Source organism: Furipterus horrens, unplaced genomic scaffold, assembly GCF_987537825.1.
Source record: "Furipterus horrens unplaced genomic scaffold, mFurHor1.1.pri manual_scaffold_1, whole genome shotgun sequence".
Classification (NCBI taxonomy): domain Eukaryota; kingdom Metazoa; phylum Chordata; class Mammalia; order Chiroptera; family Furipteridae; genus Furipterus; species Furipterus horrens.
Genome location: NW_028327171.1, coordinates 40,624,476 through 40,643,372, shown reverse-complemented (window position 1 = coordinate 40,643,372; position 18,897 = coordinate 40,624,476). Strand labels below are relative to the sequence as shown.

The 18,897-nt window shown below is 38.0% G+C and overlaps 1 protein-coding gene across 1 annotated transcript in view; it reads right to left on the bottom strand.

Annotated features, from left to right (window-relative positions):
* Positions 1 to 18,897, bottom strand: part of KCNMB2 (potassium calcium-activated channel subfamily M regulatory beta subunit 2) — a 230,726-nt gene that overhangs the window by 24,581 nt on the left and 187,248 nt on the right. Inside the window, exon 2 of the mRNA XM_090277983.1 lies at positions 4,075 to 4,197. Within this exon, the coding sequence (XP_090134109.1) occupies positions 4,075 to 4,130 (56 nt within the window). The 5' untranslated portion in view covers positions 4,131 to 4,197. The remainder of the gene's footprint in view (positions 1 to 4,074; positions 4,198 to 18,897) is intronic.

Below are 18,897 nucleotides of genomic sequence, written 5' to 3'. Positions count from 1 at the left end.
CCCCTCCCCCCTCGCAGCTAATAACCCTCCAAATGATTCCCATACCTATGATTCTGTTCCTATTCTGGTTGTTTGCTTAGTTTGTTTTTGTTTTTATTTTTTTATGTTCTGTTGTTGATAGTTGTGAGTTTTTTTCTCATTTTAATGTTGATAGTTTTGATCCTCTTTTTCTTAAATAAGTCCCTTTTCCATTTCATATAATAAGGGCTTGGTGATGATGAACTCCTTTAGCTTTACCTTGTCTGAAAAGCACTTTATCTGCCCTTCCATTCTAAATGATAGCTTTGAAACTGTGTACTTTTGAACCAACCATTTCCAAGTTAGATATATATCCTTAGAAGTGTTTGTATATGTACAAGGAGACATCAATAAAAAGTATTACAGCAGCATTGTTGGTAGAAAAAGAACTGAAAATAATACAAATGTCTATTAGCAGGAGACTAGATGAATACATGGCAGTATATTTATATAGTGGCATACAACAGGAGAGAAAATGAGCCACTGTTATTCACATATAAATCATAGGAACATTGTGTTTGGTGAAAAAAGTGAGTTGCAGAGCAATTCACATGGTATGATATCATTTATATAAAGTCTCCAAACATTCAGCAGTGAACAACGTATTGTAAATTGTGAAGACTCATGAAGAAAAGCAAGGGAATGATAAACACAAAATTCAGGAGGGTGGTTATTCCTGTGCGGGGACTGGGATAGAATGATGCTCCTAGAGAAGCATTCTCTAGGATTTAAAAAATTCTAATTTCTTTAAGCTTAATGAAGTGTACTCAGATATTTATTATATCATCATTCTTAGTATGCTAACATGTGATATATATATTCCTTCATATCAGTTCAATAGTTAATAAAACAATTTGAAGAATGTTTGATAAATACTCAGCTGTCATGTTCTTAGCCAATAACCTCTTTCTTCTAATTCTAAATTAGTTATTCTTGCTGCTGTTTTATTTATTTTGCCACCTGCAATTTAGGGATTAATGTAAGCTCACCTATCAGAAAAAGAAAAGTGTTTCTTTATATTGCTGGACGTATGGAATGGAGGATAAGGATAGAAACCAGTGTTTTGCATATACCAAATGATCAGAAAAAGGACTGGCTTTGAATTAAAATAATGTTAAAAAGTACAATTGACTTCAATTTCTCTTGAGCTTTAAAACACTTGGTTTCAGAATTTTTGGTGGTCTTTTCCTTCCATTTGGTTGCTGCACCTGTCTGTAAGCTATCTCCTGGTATTCCACCTCTTGAGGAATCCCAGGGCAGCAAATATCCTGAGAGGTTTGGTGCAAGTCTTGGGAGAGGCTGTGTGGAGTGGAGCCAAGGATCTTGGTTGCCTGGCCCCTGGGGCTGACACAGGAGCACAGCTGGGGAAGCTGGGCACAGAGGCCAGACGTGCAGAATGAGAAGAAACTGAGGGTGGAACAATTACCAGCAGTTCTGGGCAGTGCTGCCAGACAACGTAGTTAATTTGTCTCAAAATAATTAACTTGAGGACCTTAATTATCTAGATTCATTATCAGCCATCATCACTTTCATTATCACCATGATTACTGCCACTAAGAACATCTTAAGCAGAGCAGTAGATGCTGTTCAAAGTCAGTTTTAAACTCTGAGTGTTATCCTACAGTGAAGATGAAAATGTGGTCAGGAAGGGTAAAGAAAAATGAACCAACATCAAACTAAGGATACTCGCCTAGTGGCAGATTCTACTGCTGTATTTGTTGGCTGTTTTTCCATTTGCCTTTGACTTCATAGGTCAATGCCATGCAGATTAATTTAATAAACCTTGCTTGGTACCCCCATTTCATAAATAAAACCTCCTGGAAATGATTGACTTATAGTCAATATTTTAATTATTTTACATCCCATGGTTACTGAAATCATACTCTGAAAAAACTAAAAGTTGTAATTTAAGAGTTTCATAAATCTTATTGGTGCACAATGTGAAGCTAATTATTTGCTCCATTTAACTCCACAAGTATTGCCAATATATCATATTCACATGTTTATTACTTCCTTTAACATTACTACTTTCAACTCTATCTTAACACTATTTTCCCCTTGTGGGCCTGCCTCTTCATTGCTTCTCCGAATAGCTCATGTTTGATGCTATGTAAGCTGTGGGGTGTAGGGGAGAGAGTATGACCTTGGGTTCAAACCCTGATTCCATCACTGGCTAGTTGTTGGACCCTTGGAAGTTGTTTAACATCTCTGAACCTCAGCTCCCCATCTGTAAAATGGGCACAATAACCCCTCTCTTATACATTGAAAGAGAACAGTTCATGTAAAACATGCAGTTACACAGTACTTATTTGTAAATGTTAATCCCTTTGTTTGTAAGAAAAGATATATAGAGCAAAATGTACTCAAATACATTTTTTGATGAGAATAAATAGAACCTGAAACAAATACATCTCACTTCATCTGCTCTGATGAAGCCTTCAAAATCTCAGGAAGGCTGACCACCGAGAGTCACAATATTCCTGTAGTGCAACAAAATCTCCGCCCTTCTGCACCATCACTGGTAGTGGACTTTTTTTTAAAGGAAATGAGGCAATTACACATACAATATGGAACTTTGAAATGACACATGGGATTTTAGTTTTATAGTATAGATAATTCAACTTAGTTGGCTTGAAAGCAGATGAAAAAATAACTTGATTAAGCATTGAGAAGCATGTGAAAGTCTAGAGATGAACAAAGACAGTAAATTTTCAGTTGATCTGCTGGCATTATGATGAACATTGTGAATTTTTTTTGAATTTTGTTCAAACATGAGTTGCCTTCTGGGCTATAATTTTACTCAAATATCATGTCATTATTTTTTCTACAATTAAGATAACATATTGCAAAGCTCTTGGAAAATTAAGAATTGAAAAGCACGCTTTTCCTTCCATGCTTTTTCTTATACATATATTTTTTGTTGCTGCAATTGTTGTTTGTATGTTATTTTTCAACTTTATTTTTAGTTAATATTATCAAAAAAATTAAAAAATACTAAGTGACATGTTTATTACATTTTATAATTTATTCCCCAGGTTTTTTATTGTGAATATTAAAGTTGCTTCAGGATTTTTGCAGTAATATATAATTATTATGAAGAACAATCTTGTTTTCAGAATTTTTCAAAGGCTTTTATCTGTATGAAAATGCAGTATTTAGAAAGAAAAAATAAAAGTGCCAGCTCTCAAAACTATATTCCAGTAAACTTTCCTCTCGTCTTTCTTCCTGTGTCCAGCACAACTTATCAATCCTGATTTCTATCATGATCTGCAGGTAGGTGAACTATGCATACATTGTAAAATGCTAATATAGGCAGTTTTGTTTAACACTTAGCTTCACCAAATCTAAGCAATAGTGCAAAGTCAATGAAAAAGAGAGAGATGCCAAAGAAAACAAATATTTAAAACTGACCAGAGAATTTAATGCATGTGTTTACTCCCTAAACCTACATGGGAGGGATGAATAGAGCGGTGTATTTGTCGTATTTTCTTTTATGAACACTGCCTTTGTCCTTTAATCTTCCTTCTTATTCCCTCATTTCTCCCTTATCCCAGACTGTTGTTTTAAGGAATCTGAGGATTCTACAGACTTGTCCATCCTCTTTTTATCCTCTCAGTTTCTGCTTTCCTTCCCTGCCATATTTCCAGTGTCTTGAAATGCAATATTCATCATTTCAGTTCAGTAAGTACTGAACATTGAGCATGAGTTAGGTACAGTGGTAAGTGCTGGAAATTCAATGGAGAGTAAAACACAGCCTGTGCTGGTCAAGAGGATGGTGGGAGGTTCTGACTGAATGGGTATCTGAAGGCAGAGATGGAGTTTGCCAAGTGCCAAGTGGGTATGCATGTGCATGTGTGAAGGGCGTTTCTCACAGGCAACAGACTTTGCAAAGCTATGTGGTGGGAGTGAGCATGGAGAGTGCAAGGAGGAGGAAGGCCCAAGAGTCTGAAACCCCAATCTCTCAACATAAAGCTTAGCCTACATTAACACATGCAACATGTAAAGCACATTTGTCCAAAGCTTTCCCATCAGCATCCTGTCTGGGTAGTCAGTTACCTTTTCTCATCGTGTCTATAAGATGAAGAGGTCCGGCCACTGGTCCATATAAACATCTTAGAGGATGTTGATCCAGGGGCTCCTTTCCTTATGGTGGAAGTCCTGGAGGAATGATGAAAAGACCTGAAAGAGGTACACACTGAAATTCAGTGCATTACTTTATATTTTGGGAACTCTGTCAACAACAACAAACAAGTCAAGTCTCAGTACATTGTCCTTTAAATAAGACCAGGCTTCTGCCTCTAGGGGCAGTGGGTCTTAACTTTGGCTGCACATTAAAATCTAGGAATCTTTTAAAAACACCGAAGCATGACCCCTACCTTCCATGGCCCCCCACAAAATGTACAGTCAATGTTTTTTAAAGCTTCTCAGTTGTTTCTAAAGCACTGCTGGGGTTGAGAGCCACTGCCTTAAGGTAACATGGTTTTCTAATTGAGGTTAGCATCATATTCCCTCCAAAATGCCTCCTCCAGGAATATAATTTTGATATGGTTTCACACTCTGTCCATCTTTTTTTCCCAAAATTTTGGCTCAGATTTGGATACTAATTTTTTTTTCTCCTTTCCTCTGAAAAATATTTTCCTTGAAGCTGACAGATGTGGCATTTTGGGGATGGAGCATTATCTTTTAAATGTGCACTACTTTTGCCAAAGCTGTGGGTTCGCCCCCTCGCAGGTGAGCATCTGCGAAAATCATAGCAGTGGTGGCAGTAGATACTCACTGGCTCCTTGAGGCCAGGCTTATGGGATCCAGAGCCAAAATATTAGAGAAACGTCATATTGTTTTGGCTATGACTGACTTAGGGATATGTTCTTTTTGTATCCAAGCACAACACTAAAAATAGTTATTATTATTTATTTTCTACATAATAATAATCTACGGAGTTATAAACATGAAATATCCTATAAATCTGAATTATATATAAACCTTATAATGATATTTAACAAGTAAAATAAAGGAAGAAAGGAAAGAAGGTGATTCCTTTATGGTTTCATTTTTGCTTTTGTCTTTTCTTAAGGATGAACACAATATTAATGGTAAGCATGAGGATGCATATAATAGTAGCTACTATATACTGTATTAGTGAGGCACTTAGCATATATTATCTATACATATGTTATGAAATGTACATGCATATATCTATTATGAAAACCATGTAAGGTGGATAGTACTGTTATTTCCTGATTACAAATGATGCTTACAGAAGATTAGGATATTTGTCATGTTTAGAAAGTGTGGAGTCATGCTTCCAACCAGTGTCTGTTTGCCTCCAGTTCTTGTACTCTCTAGAGAAAAACACATTATGGTCTAGTCTAGTGATTTTCAAACTATAATGTGCATACAAATTTCCTGGGGATTTACGATGTAGAATTTCATTCAGTGGGTCTGGGGTGGGGCCCAGGACTCTGCATTTCTAAAAATCTTTACGGTGATGCTGATATCACTGGTTCGCAGACAACACTTAGCAGCATGGGCTCGGGGCATGTACTCACAGCCAGTGGTTGGTTTTAGGCCCACTTTTGCCACTAACAAGCTATGTAGCTTTGTGCAAGTCACTTCACTTTTCTCGGGCTTCATTGTTTTAATCTGGAACATGAAAAGTTTAAAATAGATAACTCTAAGAACCCCTCAGCTCTAAAATTATGTAATTCAGTATGGTGGAGAAAAAACCTAACTCTATTGTAAGTCATTGTGAGCTGACATTCTTGGGGCAGGTCTGGTTATAGAGCTCCTTCTATAACCCTTGGTCAGCATCAGAGATAGAAGAAACGGAGGTTATGGGAGGTGGCAGGGGTTCGGTATTCAGTAAGAAATCATACTTCCACCCTTAATCTCCTAGGATAAATGACAGGGATGAATAGATGCACCCAAATGGTTGCCTTAAACTGTTTTAGAAAGATTTAGATGTTAAATCTGCTAGCTCTTTCAATGTCTTAGATTGGGTATATTGAAAGTTATTTAGAGAAAAAGTAATAAAAAAAAGAAAAAAGTTACTTATGTCCCTTTTGAACATCTTCAAAACATAACAAAAGCATAATACTCTCAAGATCCATCCATGTTGCTCTGGCTGGTCTCTCAGTTGGTTGGAGCACTGTGAGTTTGATTCCCAGTCAGGGCACATACCTAGGTTGCAGGTTTGATCCCTAGTCAGGGAAGCAGCTGATGGATGCTGCTCTCTCATATTAATGTTTCTATTATCTCTTTCACTTCCCCTATCTCTAAAAATCAATGGATATGCCCTTGAATGAGAATAAGATAAACCTTAAAAAATCTACCCATATTGTTGCAAATGGCAATATTTCACCTTTTTCATGGCTAAGTAGTATTCCATTACAATATATTAAAAATTTTAAATATTATATATATAATATCTTATTTATCCAATTATCCATTTATAAGCACTTAGATTGTGTCCATGCCTTGGTTATTGTAAATAATGCCGTAATGAACATAGAGGTACATACATCTTTATGAGTAAGTGTTTTCATGTTTTTCAGGTATATTCCACAAAGAAGAATTGCTGGATTATATGGTAGTTCTACCTTTCACTTATATATAAAATATAAAATAAAAAAGTAACAAACTAAAAAAACAAACGGAAACAAACTTATAGGTAGAGACAACAGAATGGTGGTTGCCAGAGAAGGAGGAGGGTGAATTGAGTAAAGGTAGTTAAGTATATGGTAATGGAACGAAACTAGACTTCAGGTCATGAACATGCAATAAAACATATAGATGTTGAATTATAATATACTTTTAATATTTATATAATGTTATTAATCAATGTTACCCAAAACATTTAATTAAAAACATATAGAATAGAGATTAAATTCATTAGAATAAAAACAAGTCAGCCTTCAGGAAATGAGAATAATTTTAATTTATATTAAATGAATTAAATCCTCATAAGAACGAGGACTGGCTTAAACTTTCAGGAAGTTATTTCAACATTGACTCTGGTAGAATCTTCTGGTCACTTTAATCATCCATCAAATGACTGGGATGTGGAGTAAACAAAGAAAAGTGGCACAATTTGAGTCCAAGTAAAGCAGTAAATGATCGAGTTCCTGGCCTAATACTGGTTATTAGCTAGCATTTAATAGAGACACCATATATATTACAAACGCTTTGAAATCATTCAAAGCGAAAGGGCTGCAGTGACTTAAATACACTTAGGATACTTTCAGACTGTGTGTCACTATTGTAGTTGCATCCTTGCTCTGTTGTTTCAAGATGCTACAGAAAGGGAGAGATGAAAGATAGATATTTATTCTAATTAACTGTTTAAAAGCTTGTTGGAAAGGACTTATTGACTCCTCAGGTTATTCCAATAGTGGATTTGAGTTTCTTTATGCCAGTTTTCTTTTTTTCATAAAGACACAGTTATTTAAAACTGCTAAGTTATTCGTTAATTAAAAGGGAAGGGAGTAGCTGCTTCAGGACAACAGTGTAAAGGTTGGTGGGGGTTGAAAACAATTTCCAGGCTTCAAAGAATCACTCGGATTATGTTAATGAAGCTGGTTTGGAGGTTCTCTCAGCTCAAAGGCAGACCTCCTGAACTCCTTACATAATTATCTCAATTCTGCCAAGGAACATTTCATTTGAATTGTGATTAGGAAAAGTTATACAGAGACAAGAAAAACACTTTATAAAATCTTGTAGTTTGGGATCCTGGCATGAAACAGAGCTGTGTTAGTGGCTGCACAGGGCTTGGGGAAAGGGGAGGAAACCGGGGTCTAACTCCATTGTTTAGGGACCTATGAACCACGGTGAATCGGGCAGAGCCATGACTCTATGCAATGACTATCATGCGAAAATTAGAAACACTAAAAGATGGACTATCGGCCTTGAATGAAAACAGGGAGTCAGTGAGACTGGAACAATTTTTTGTCTCAGGAATTTATAACAGGGTCTTTTCCATTTCTCAAGCACACACATTGTGGGTTTCTTCCTCCTGGACTCTGGTCACAGTTTCCCTCTGCCTCCCTTCCCTGCCAGTGAAGGAATTTCTCTGTTTCTAAGGCCATCTCAGATGTCACCTCTTCTGGAAGCCCTCTCTGGCCCGCAAGAGCAGCTTCATCAGCTCTGCTCCCAATTCTTGGCATTTACCTCTGTTAGAGCAAGGGACAGTTTAGGCTGCCGCCCCTGCAAGGGTGTGGGCATTCAGGGCAGGGCTGTGTCTCATGCTCCTTTTTGGCACAGCACAGGACACACGGTGACACATTGGTTGTGTTTGCTGCCTTGACCATCTAAGTGTCTGTTGGAAAGCATGACCATTGGTACTGACACTGGCCTCCTGTGTGTGGCTCACACAGGGTGCAGCCCATGGCTCCTTCTGGATCCTTCCCTTAGCTTGGAATGTCCTTCCTTTTTCCCACTCCCTACCTCCTCTCCTTGCTTCTGATTGTTCTGCTCCCTCTGTCTCATTCATTGACTTGGACAGGAAGTTTCTATTCCTTGTTGCGTTATCACCCAATAAGATTTTCTTTAGAGAGGGCAGCATGGCCTAATGAAAAGATGGACTGGTTTGTTTGCTCACGTCTTGGTATCACCTCCTACTAGCTGTGTGACTTTGGACAAGTCAATTTCACATCTCTGTGTCTTTGTTTTCTCAACTGTGAAAAACGGGAACAATAACACTTGCCTTTCTGGGTTGCTTGAAAGATAAATGAGATAATAGATGCAAAAGTACTTAAGGTAGATTAAGAGACATGGTACATACTAAACATTAATTTATTTCTTTTCCCCTTGTTATTAATTTTTAAAGCAAACATAATTGAATTTTTTTTGTTAAAAAATTTTATTAAGTTTTTTCCTACTTGTACATTGAGACTATTGATTTTTTTCCCCTATGGGTCAGTAACACTCAATAGAGAAGAAACAGTTTCCTGAGATATTGAGATAATAAAATCTGAAGTACTTCCTCATTCACATTAAGTTAATACCCATCCTCAGCAAGAGAAGCATAAAGAAGGTGACTTTGAACCCTGGACATACATTAGAATCATATGAGGGAACTTCTAAAAAATACTGGTGCCCAGTGAATTCTGCCATGCAGCCAAAATGAGAAACATGCTACAAATTCTCAGGTTCTTATTTAATTAAGTTGAATTCTTTTTCTTAAAATTTAAGTACAGTTCTTTTACATTATTATGTTAGTTTCAGGTGTACAATACAATGATTTGACATTTTTATACTTACAATGTGATCGCCCCACTAATTTCTAATGATCACTGTCACTGTGCAAACTTATCACAGTATTATTGACTATATTCCCTTTCACCTTTTCACCCATCTCACCATCTGGTTACCCTCCCTCTGGTTACTATCCCTTTGGTCTCTGTTTCTATGAGTCTGTTTTTGTTTTGTTTGTTCATTTGTTTTTGTTTTTTTAGATTCCACAATATAAGCAAAACCATATGGTATTTGTCTTTCTCTGCTTGACTTATTTTACTAAGCACAATACCCTCTAGACCCATCCATGTTGTCTCAAATGGCAATATTTCATTTTTTTTTGTGGTTGTGTGTGTGTGCACGCACACGCACACACACACGTGCGCATGCGCGATCTTCTTTGTTCATCTAGCGATGGATACTTACGCTGCTTCCATATCTTGGCCATTGTAAATAATGCTGCCTATATTTTTTGGAATAAACATTTTGTTTTCTTTAGATAAATATCTAGAAATGGAATTGCTAGGTCATATGGTAGTTCTATTTTTAGTTTTTTGAGAAATCTCCATACTGCTTTCTACAGTGCCTACACATTCCCACCAACAGTGCACAAGGGTCTCCTTTCTCCGCATCCTTGCCAACAAATAACAAATAAGTTCTTTATGGAGACTCCCCTGCCTCTAGAAACTTCAGATGGAGAGTAACAGCTCTAGAGTGTCACTTCTCACTTTCTACCAGTGCAGAGGCCTCAAGGTGACAGCTGCAAGGGCGGGTGAGACACAAGGCAGGAAAGAGCAAAGTGGATGCAGTTTCCTAGTGTCAGTGGCCTTGAGCTATGCACATGGGATACTCTTAATGCACTCTGCCTTATTACACAGCAAGCAGGAGCCGGAGGAACTATTCAACACATAATTACATGCCTAATCTTGCATAAAATTGTAATACTAATGACATCACAGCAGCGACTTAAAAGGTCACTCAAAGCACAGGAATTTAGGAATGCTTCTAATGCATGGGACTTTATCTTTGCTGACAGCAAATTGTATGTTCTCCATAGGAATTGAGTTGTTTTGGCTTCAGGCCCTTTGGAGGAAGAAGTCTAGTGTATGGTGATAATTTTAGACCTAGTGATTTAATTTCATTGGTATTTATTATTAAAAGGAGTTTGAAATATCATTGGGATGTGTTCTCCCAAAATGAAGCACTGTATTTTGTTTTAATTTGTTTGGGCATGTGTTTGACAACATTTACTAAGTGCTGCCTATGTGCCAGGTGCTGTACTGGGTACTGTAGACACCGAGCTGCCCATTTTAGTTGCTGAGGAGTACACAGTCCATGCAGGGATCAGAATAACAAATTGACCTTTGAACTATACCAGAACTGCTCTTTTTAAAAGGTGCTTATAGTAGGTAGGATGATGACCACGCCCAGCTTGAAGCAGCTAGAAGAGCAGAAGACCGTCGCCCACTGTCCTCTATAAGATTATAAAGGATCTCAAGTCTGGGGGCGGGGGGGAAATGTTACTTTTTTATTGTTATAAAAATAAATCAATTAATGAATTAATTCTAAAATAATAATAACAAAGGAAAGGGAGAAACCTGAGAGATTGCATGCATGACCCATGGACATGGACTGGGGAAGGGAGGGATTGCTGGGGGAGGGGGATGCTGGGTGGGGGTGGGAACAAAGGGGGAAAAATGGAACTATTGTGATAATATACTCTATAAAATGTAATAAAATTAAATTAAAAAAATAAATAAATAAAAGGTGCTTATAGTTACTTGTCTCTCCTCATCTTAGTTGAGCTGTCAACCTAACTGAATCTGGAATCACTATCATTGGTCATTTCTTTCTCCTAAAAATGACTTACAAGACAGTGCTCTCCTGGTTCTCTTTTTCACTCTCTAGCTGGTCCTTCCATTTCTTTGTTCCTATTCCTCTACCCACCCCTTAAGCCTTAGTGTCATTTTTGGGGGACTAGCAAGTACTCATGAATAGTCTCTTGACAATGTCTTCTAACAAGAATGTGAAAGACCTTTCTTCCCAAGTTTGATGCCTGGAAGACTGAATGAAGAGCTCTGTTTGCTGCCCAGTTGTGGAGGTAGAGAAGTGTATCACTGAACACTATGGCCTCTTTGAGAAGACTCAGATGAGAGAATGGATTCTCTAAATTTTTATCACAGGCTGCTTTTCAGTGGCTGAGTCAACAATGTATGGACTCTTCTGGCTAGAGATGGGTGTGGGAGTCACCATGACCACTGTCACATATGTGGGCCAATTGTTGTTTAGGTAATTGCAATGCATTTGACTTCTGCTTCAGGGGGACATAGCTCAAGTTAAATAATGTACCTGTCCTTTTGCCTGCTGGTGACTTGGCTCATTGAGCTCAGTAATTCCGAGACTCTGGGCTTCTAATCTTTACTCTGTCATGAATAATTGTATTACTGCAGGCAAAATGCTCTTTTTTGTTTTGTCTTTTTTCTTTTCAGTGTTTCCACCTGTGAAAGGATGCCTGTGGATAAAACTGCCATTTTTTAAGTTAATTCAGCATTATTTCTTCATTCAACAAGTGTTTATTAAAGATGTAACTATGTGACTGGCACTGAGCCTAGGTACTAGGATATATTGGTGAACACAACAGTCATGACCCTTATCTTATGGAGCTTATAGTCTAGAAGAGGAGACAGACTGGCCAAACAAGTTGGGATTGGGATCTTTAATATAAGATTGTTTTGCATGTGCATACAATGAAATAAATGTAGCATCACATCTACAGTAATATTGTCGTCGGCAGCCGTCCGTCTCGAGAGACGATGGTGTAGCTTCTTAAGAGTCTATCTGCACCGCCGAGAATGGTTGTGCAGTCTGACTCGGGAGTGACACGGTATCTGTCTCCTCCCGTGTTGAATTGACATCTTGCGATGACGCTGGAGTGTCCTCTCCAGTGAAGCTGAAGCTACAGAGCCTGGGCAGGGTGATATGGAGGGTCTGCTGTTGCCCATGCAGCAGACCCCCCCTCTCTTCGCAGCTGAAGGGTCCAAGGGAAAGACGGAGTCAATACAGCTTGGTTTCAGGTGTGCCGCAGGAGTTGCCGGTGTTGACTACAACGTCAAACCGCCTTAGGGACTCCGGCTCTGGATTTTCTGTCGGGGTTTACTCCCTTAGCCTTTCCCCTGAAGAGGTATGCCGCAAGGCAGTGGAGGTTTTTTGGAGTCAGAGTTTTCCTTCTCTGATGTGCCCTGACTGGAAGATCGAACCAGCGACACTTAGCTCGCAGGCCGACGCTCAATCCACTGAGCCAAACCAGCCAGGGGAATACAGTAATAACAGCTATCAGAAATGACTATCTCATGACTTAGTTGAAAGAACTTTGAAATCTCAGCTCCACAATGTGGTAATTAGGTAACCTAAATATATTGTTAAACTTTCCTGACACTCATTTTCCTCATCAAGAAAATCAGAGTAATATGGACATAATAAAGAATTTCCATGCTAATGATTTGAAATAATATATGGCACTGAGTAAGCATTCTTAGTAAATGTTAATGTTTTTCATTTGGAGGAAAGAGTAGAAAATTTTCTCCTAAACTGGCCATATAATATATTAAGTCCTTCTGCTTGATTCATTTAAAAAAGTTTTATGAACAAATGGAATATGCATTTCTACATGGTCTTAATTAATCCACTATTCCATAATTCATTCCTTAACGAGCTTTTCAAGTGGATAATCACAACTGATGTTCAGTTTGATTCCTTCTATGCTACATACCTAAAGCCAGTTTAATTGTTAAACATTCATTCTATTGAGCATCACACATACACAGCTGGTGTGGAAAAACCTGCTCATAACTCATGTGTGCTGCCTAGACTGATATGAACAACAGGTTTATGCTGGTATGATTCATCTCTTCTCAGTAAATGTGGTTTGATTCTGGCTTCTATTTCAGTTGAAAGTCTAGTGAGGTAAACTATAATGGAAGTGTTTTATAGAGAACAACTCAAAATGACAATGAAGGTATGAGGTACTTCTCTAGACCTATATAAATACTGTATTTATATGCGTTGCTTTATTTAATTCTCACAGTAACCCTAGGGGAACTCTCTTTATTGACCAGAAGAGGAAACTGATATATTCAGAAAGTAAGTAAATTTTCTGAGGTCACATTGTTACTAAGTTGTAAAGTTAGAATTTCAGTCCAGGCTTGTTCAACTCCAAACCCATGTTCTCTCAACCTGTACATTTTGCTAGGCAAGCCACCCAATTCCATGACAAATACATAATAGATGCTAAATAACGGTGCCAACATTCATCCTATTTCTTCACTGAGTGCCACATCCCTTGCCACATCAAACTTAGAGGGGGAAAGTGGGGTTGGTATAGCCTAGATGTAGAGTTTACACAATTCTATGAAATAGGTGTATTGAGAAAAACTAGATGAGAAATTAACATTAGCTGGTGTTAGTAACACAAATATACTTCATAGGATTTACCAAAGATAATCAATTCTTATAAACACCTACTTACTGTTAACTGATAGATTAAATCCCTTGTCATCTGAGACTCATAAGAACCTTAGAAGTTATTCTTCTCCCCTGTATCTGATGCTTCAGTCCCTTTAGAATATTCTAAACAAGGAGTTATCCAGCTCTTGATTAAATAACTCTAGTGGTGGGGAATCCCCTTCCTCTGGAGACAACCCCTCCTTTCTATTTGATGGAAAGTGTTTCCATATTCTGAGCTGAAATCTGTCTTCTTGGAGCTCCACTATTGTTCCCAGTTCAACACTCTGGATTGCTTTCCAGATGTTTCAGTACAGCTGTAATAGCCGCCAACATTCATTCTGAGCTGCATGTTGTCTAACTGTTCTTCACATAACATGATCTCACTTTATTTCTTATTCTAGTTACCCCCTCAGGCTGTTTTCCATTGGTTAATGTCTCTCCTAAATATTGTGAGTATAATATTATTAAGATTTATTTAATAATATATTTTAGTTTAGTTGTCATGAAACCTCTGTAAGACAGGTATTCTTATTTTTCTATTTTACTGATGAGGAAACTAGGGACAAAATCACAGAGCTGGTATGTAAAGGAACCAGGATATGAACCTGGCAGCATACATTTAGAGTCTACACCTTAAACACTGTACAATTCTATTTTTCTGAATATAGTCCTAGTGTCACCTGATTAGTGTTGAGGATGGCAAAATTATCACTTTCTTCTATTTATGTGTCCTCAGATCATGTTAACATTTCTGGCTGTTATGGGTAACCATAGTACATGTAGGGAATTCAAAATCAAGAGTCAAAATTTGAAATTCCACACATCTGCCTTGCAAAGACCATACAGAAGTTCTGGGCTTTATTATGAAGATGATGAAATCCTACAATGCATTTAAAATTATTTTAAAATTTGAAATACATTACACAGTTTTAAGCAAGGAAGCAAGCCACACAACCATATTTACATATTTGAAATATTACTCTCAAGGTAGTGTTGATAATAAATTAGAGCAGGATGAAATGATAAGCAGGAATGAGATGGTAATGGCAATAATCCAAGTAAGATCTGAAGGAAGTGGGAATGCCAAAAAATAAAATAATAAAGAGATCCAAGTAGTGTTTGGAAGGTGTGAGGTCAGACTTGGTGACTGATCAGATTAATGGGAGAAAAGGTGATGGAAAGAAGATTTCACAAGGCTATCCAGGTTTCTTTGAGGGGACTCTGTGGATATGTGGTCATCATTAACAGCAGTGAGGAATATAGTAAAGTTGTTCTTTGAGACAGGAGAGTGGGTAGATGGAATTGCAGGGACTACAGAGTAGTTAGGAGGGATAAAGACAATGCCGATGAGAAGTCCGGGGAGAGGGCTGCAGGCAGTGACAGCAAGCTGCAGTTTGGATTTTGTTCTTGAGAACCCCCAAAGATAAAGTCCCTCAGCTGCCCCTGATGTCCCCCTGTGTCAAAACTCGAGCAAAATAATTCTAATTTCCTCTATCTCTGTGTCAATTGTAAATTATTTGCATTTACATAAGGAATAACATGTTTGACAAGAACCATATTCATTATTTCAAAATGTTCCTCAAATACTCTAGCAGGGTGACTATTTGGTATAAGCGGAATGTCTGATGATGGTGATTCTTAATTAAGAAAAATAATTCTTATTTTAAAAATTTAATATTTTTAGTGTAAAAATACAGGACATTTTGGTTTCTATAAAATAAGAGTTAAAGTCCTAAATTATTTAGAATTTAACTATTAGGTCATTCCTTCTCAAATCCCTCTCTAAAAAATGTATTCTTGCCCTGGATGGTGTGGCTCAGTGGATTAAGTGCCAGTCTGTGAACCAAAGGGTCGCCAGTTTGATTCCCAGTAAGGGTGCATGCCTGGGTTGTGGGCCAGGTCCCCAGTTGGGAGCGAGCGTGAGACAACCACACATTGATGTTTCTCCCCCTCTCTCTAAAAATAAATAAATAAAATATAAAATAAATAAAAAATTAAATTAAAAATAAAAAAAGATGCCAACATCCAAATTGTAGGGGTGCTGGAAGGAGAAGAGGAAGAACAAGAAATTGAAAGCTTATGTGAAAAATTAATGAAGGAAAACTTTCCAAATTTGGTAAAGGAAATAGCCATACAAGTCCAGGAAGCACAGAGAGTCCCAAACAAACTAGACCCAAAAAGGACCATATCAAGACACATCATTATAAAAATGCCAAAGATTCAAGATAAAGAGAGAATCCTAAAAGCAGCAAGAGAAAAGCAGAGAGTTACCTACAAAGGGGTGCCTATAAGACTCTCAGCTGATTTCTCAAAAGAAACTGCGGTCAAGAAGGGACTGGCAAGGCGTATTCAATGTGATGAAAAGCAAGGGCCTATAACCAAGATTACTCTATCCAGCAAAGCTATCATTTAGAATGGAAGGGCCGAGAAAGTACTTCCCAGACAAGCAAAATGAAAGGAATTCATCATCACCAAGTCATTATCCTATGAAATGTTTAAGGGACCTATTTAAGAAAAAGAAGATCAAAACTATGAACACTAAAATGACAACAAACTCATAAACTATCAACAACTGAATCTTAAAAAAAAAGTATTCTCTTTATCTTTTAAACAGTTTCCATGGGCTCCTCATCTGTTGATGCACTTATTTATATAATAGTTGTTATAAGCACACCAGTTGCCAGTTAACACACTAGATGTGAAGGATAAATTTTGTGTTTTTGGCAAGTATCAGGAATATGGGAGGTTTTAACAGAAATCAAGTGCTTAAGCACAATAATGAACTTGGTGAATTGGCAACAAATATTAATTGGTGAACTGCTGACCATTACCAATAGCTTGCTTATTCTTATGTGAATTGACCCAGAAAAGTCAAAGATGCTGTGATATGTCTCTGAACTTTGGGTGCATTTCTCGGATCAGGCTGCAAATATTCAATGGCATAGATAAAAGTGAGCCTTGTTCAGAAAGGAGTTCTCTACTTTCATTTGTATGAGGGTAGCTCTGGGAGGACTGTTAGCCTCTGGAAGTTGAAATCTCTTGCTATCTTTCAGAAAATCTTGTAGTCAAAACGAAAGTCAAAAGAGACAAGGAAAATACTGAAATGCAAGACAGAAGAAACACACAGCATTTGACCTTTAACATTGCCCTAAGTTTTAAAATGACATAAATGGGGGGTACAGTTTTGAGCCATTATCTCTACTGTCTGCTCATTTTGGTTACATTCTCAATGACAGTGAGGGAGAGAATGATGACAAAGTTGTTCCAAGGCTGAGCGGAGAAAGAAGTTTCTGCACTAGTAGAAGTAGTTCTCGGCCAGCCTATCACTCTCATCTCTATTCCAGTCAAGAGTGGGTTTCGCTCAGTGTGTGCTTTTCTCAATGTTGGTGGCATGGGGGTTGGAACCACCAAACCTCTCTGGAATGTGAATGAGAGCAGTGGCCTTACAGTCCCACAGCAGCGAGAGCTCCCTCTGTGTAACTTCTCATGGAGCCACTGTCTCAGACCTCGTAGTTCCCTGAACCCCAGGTCTTTCCTTGCTCAGGGCTGTCTGTATCTAACTGATTCCTCAAGGCCATGGAATGGAAACAAGGAAATCTATGGAACAGGGGCCTGCAACATTGTTATGAACTGAAAGTTTGTGTCCCCTAGAATTCACACTTTGAATTCCTAACCCTCAAGGCGATGGTATTAGTAGGTGGGACCTCTGGTAGGTGATTAGGTCATCAGGTGGAGCCCTCATGAATGGAATTAGTTCCCTTATAAAAGAGACCCCAGAAAGCTCCTTTGACTTGATCTGGGACTTCCTAGTGTCCAAAACTGTTGAAAATAAATTTCTGTTGTTTATAAGCCACCCAGTCTCTGGTATTCTATTACAGCAGCCTGAATGGACATACATAGTAAGTGCTCTATAGATCTATTTCTTAACTTGTTCATCCTTATTTGTTTTACCATATATCTTCCCAAGGCTTAGTCTCAAAAGAAAAAAAAAAGTGTAGCAATGAAAACCAGGACTGTAAAACTGAAGCAGAAAACCCTCTCCTAACAAAATGTTGGGTTACTATTTTTGAGTAAGGGCACACTGAACATTTGTTCTGTGTCTATAGAATGAAGAGGTAATGGCTTTCTGTCTTTAAATGAGAAGTCATGATTGGGGACCTCTTTACCTCATGGAGTTTGGCAATTTTTTTTCAATAAGAAAAGATGAAGTGTTATAAACTCTAGGAAGAATGTGCCTAGTGCATTTATAGAGTCCCCAAATAGGACATTGAGCTGGAGTATAGGTTAGTGGCAAGAGTGAGAAGGAAGAGGCAGTGAACATGCCTATTTCTAAGACAAGCATATTCTTTTCACTACATTCCAGTAAAGATTATGTTCTGAGTGTATGACTGTCCTTGTTCTGTTCAAAATAAATTTGGCTGAACAAAAGGTAATACCTATTTGATTCTTCTGGGCTCAGATTCAAGAAGGCGAGAAAAAGCAAACTGAGATTATTAAATGCTTACTGCTATAAAAAAGAAATCACCCATGAAAATATGTAAAGGTCATATTGATTAGTGAGAAACTAGTAAGAGAGGAATAAATTGCCAGAGAATCATAAAGGGGAAATAAAATGTGTTGAGTAAGTATTAAGATTGGAAATTAGGAATCTCTAAACCTTGAACAAAGGGGTAAGAGAGGACTATGGGCCCTTTCTCCTTGTTTCTATTTCTCACTCAGAAGAGCAGTCATGGCTGCTTGATCTGGAAGCCTGCCGGGGCCCCTGAGATACCCTGCATATGCCAGGCTTCCCTTATGAAAGTACAGAATATGCAAGGGAATCAGCTGCAAAAGTGATGGATAACTTCTCTGTCTAAAACTGTGAACAGAGCTTTGAAGTCTTTGAAGTAAGAGAGGCAAGTGGTGCAGCTACCACTGCTTTGAGTTCCAAAGAAACCATGAGAGGAGTTCAGGTCAGACTAAGTCCCTGACTGGGAGTGTGCGATGATACCTGAGGACCGAGCTCAGCTGAAATGGAAAGTGGGTACCACCAGTTAGGTGAGATACCTGACTACTTCTGTATGCTCTAGTTCTCAAATCAGTCATTTTTCAACAATTATTTATTGAGCACCTGTAATATGCAAGGCATTGTTATCTGCATAAGAG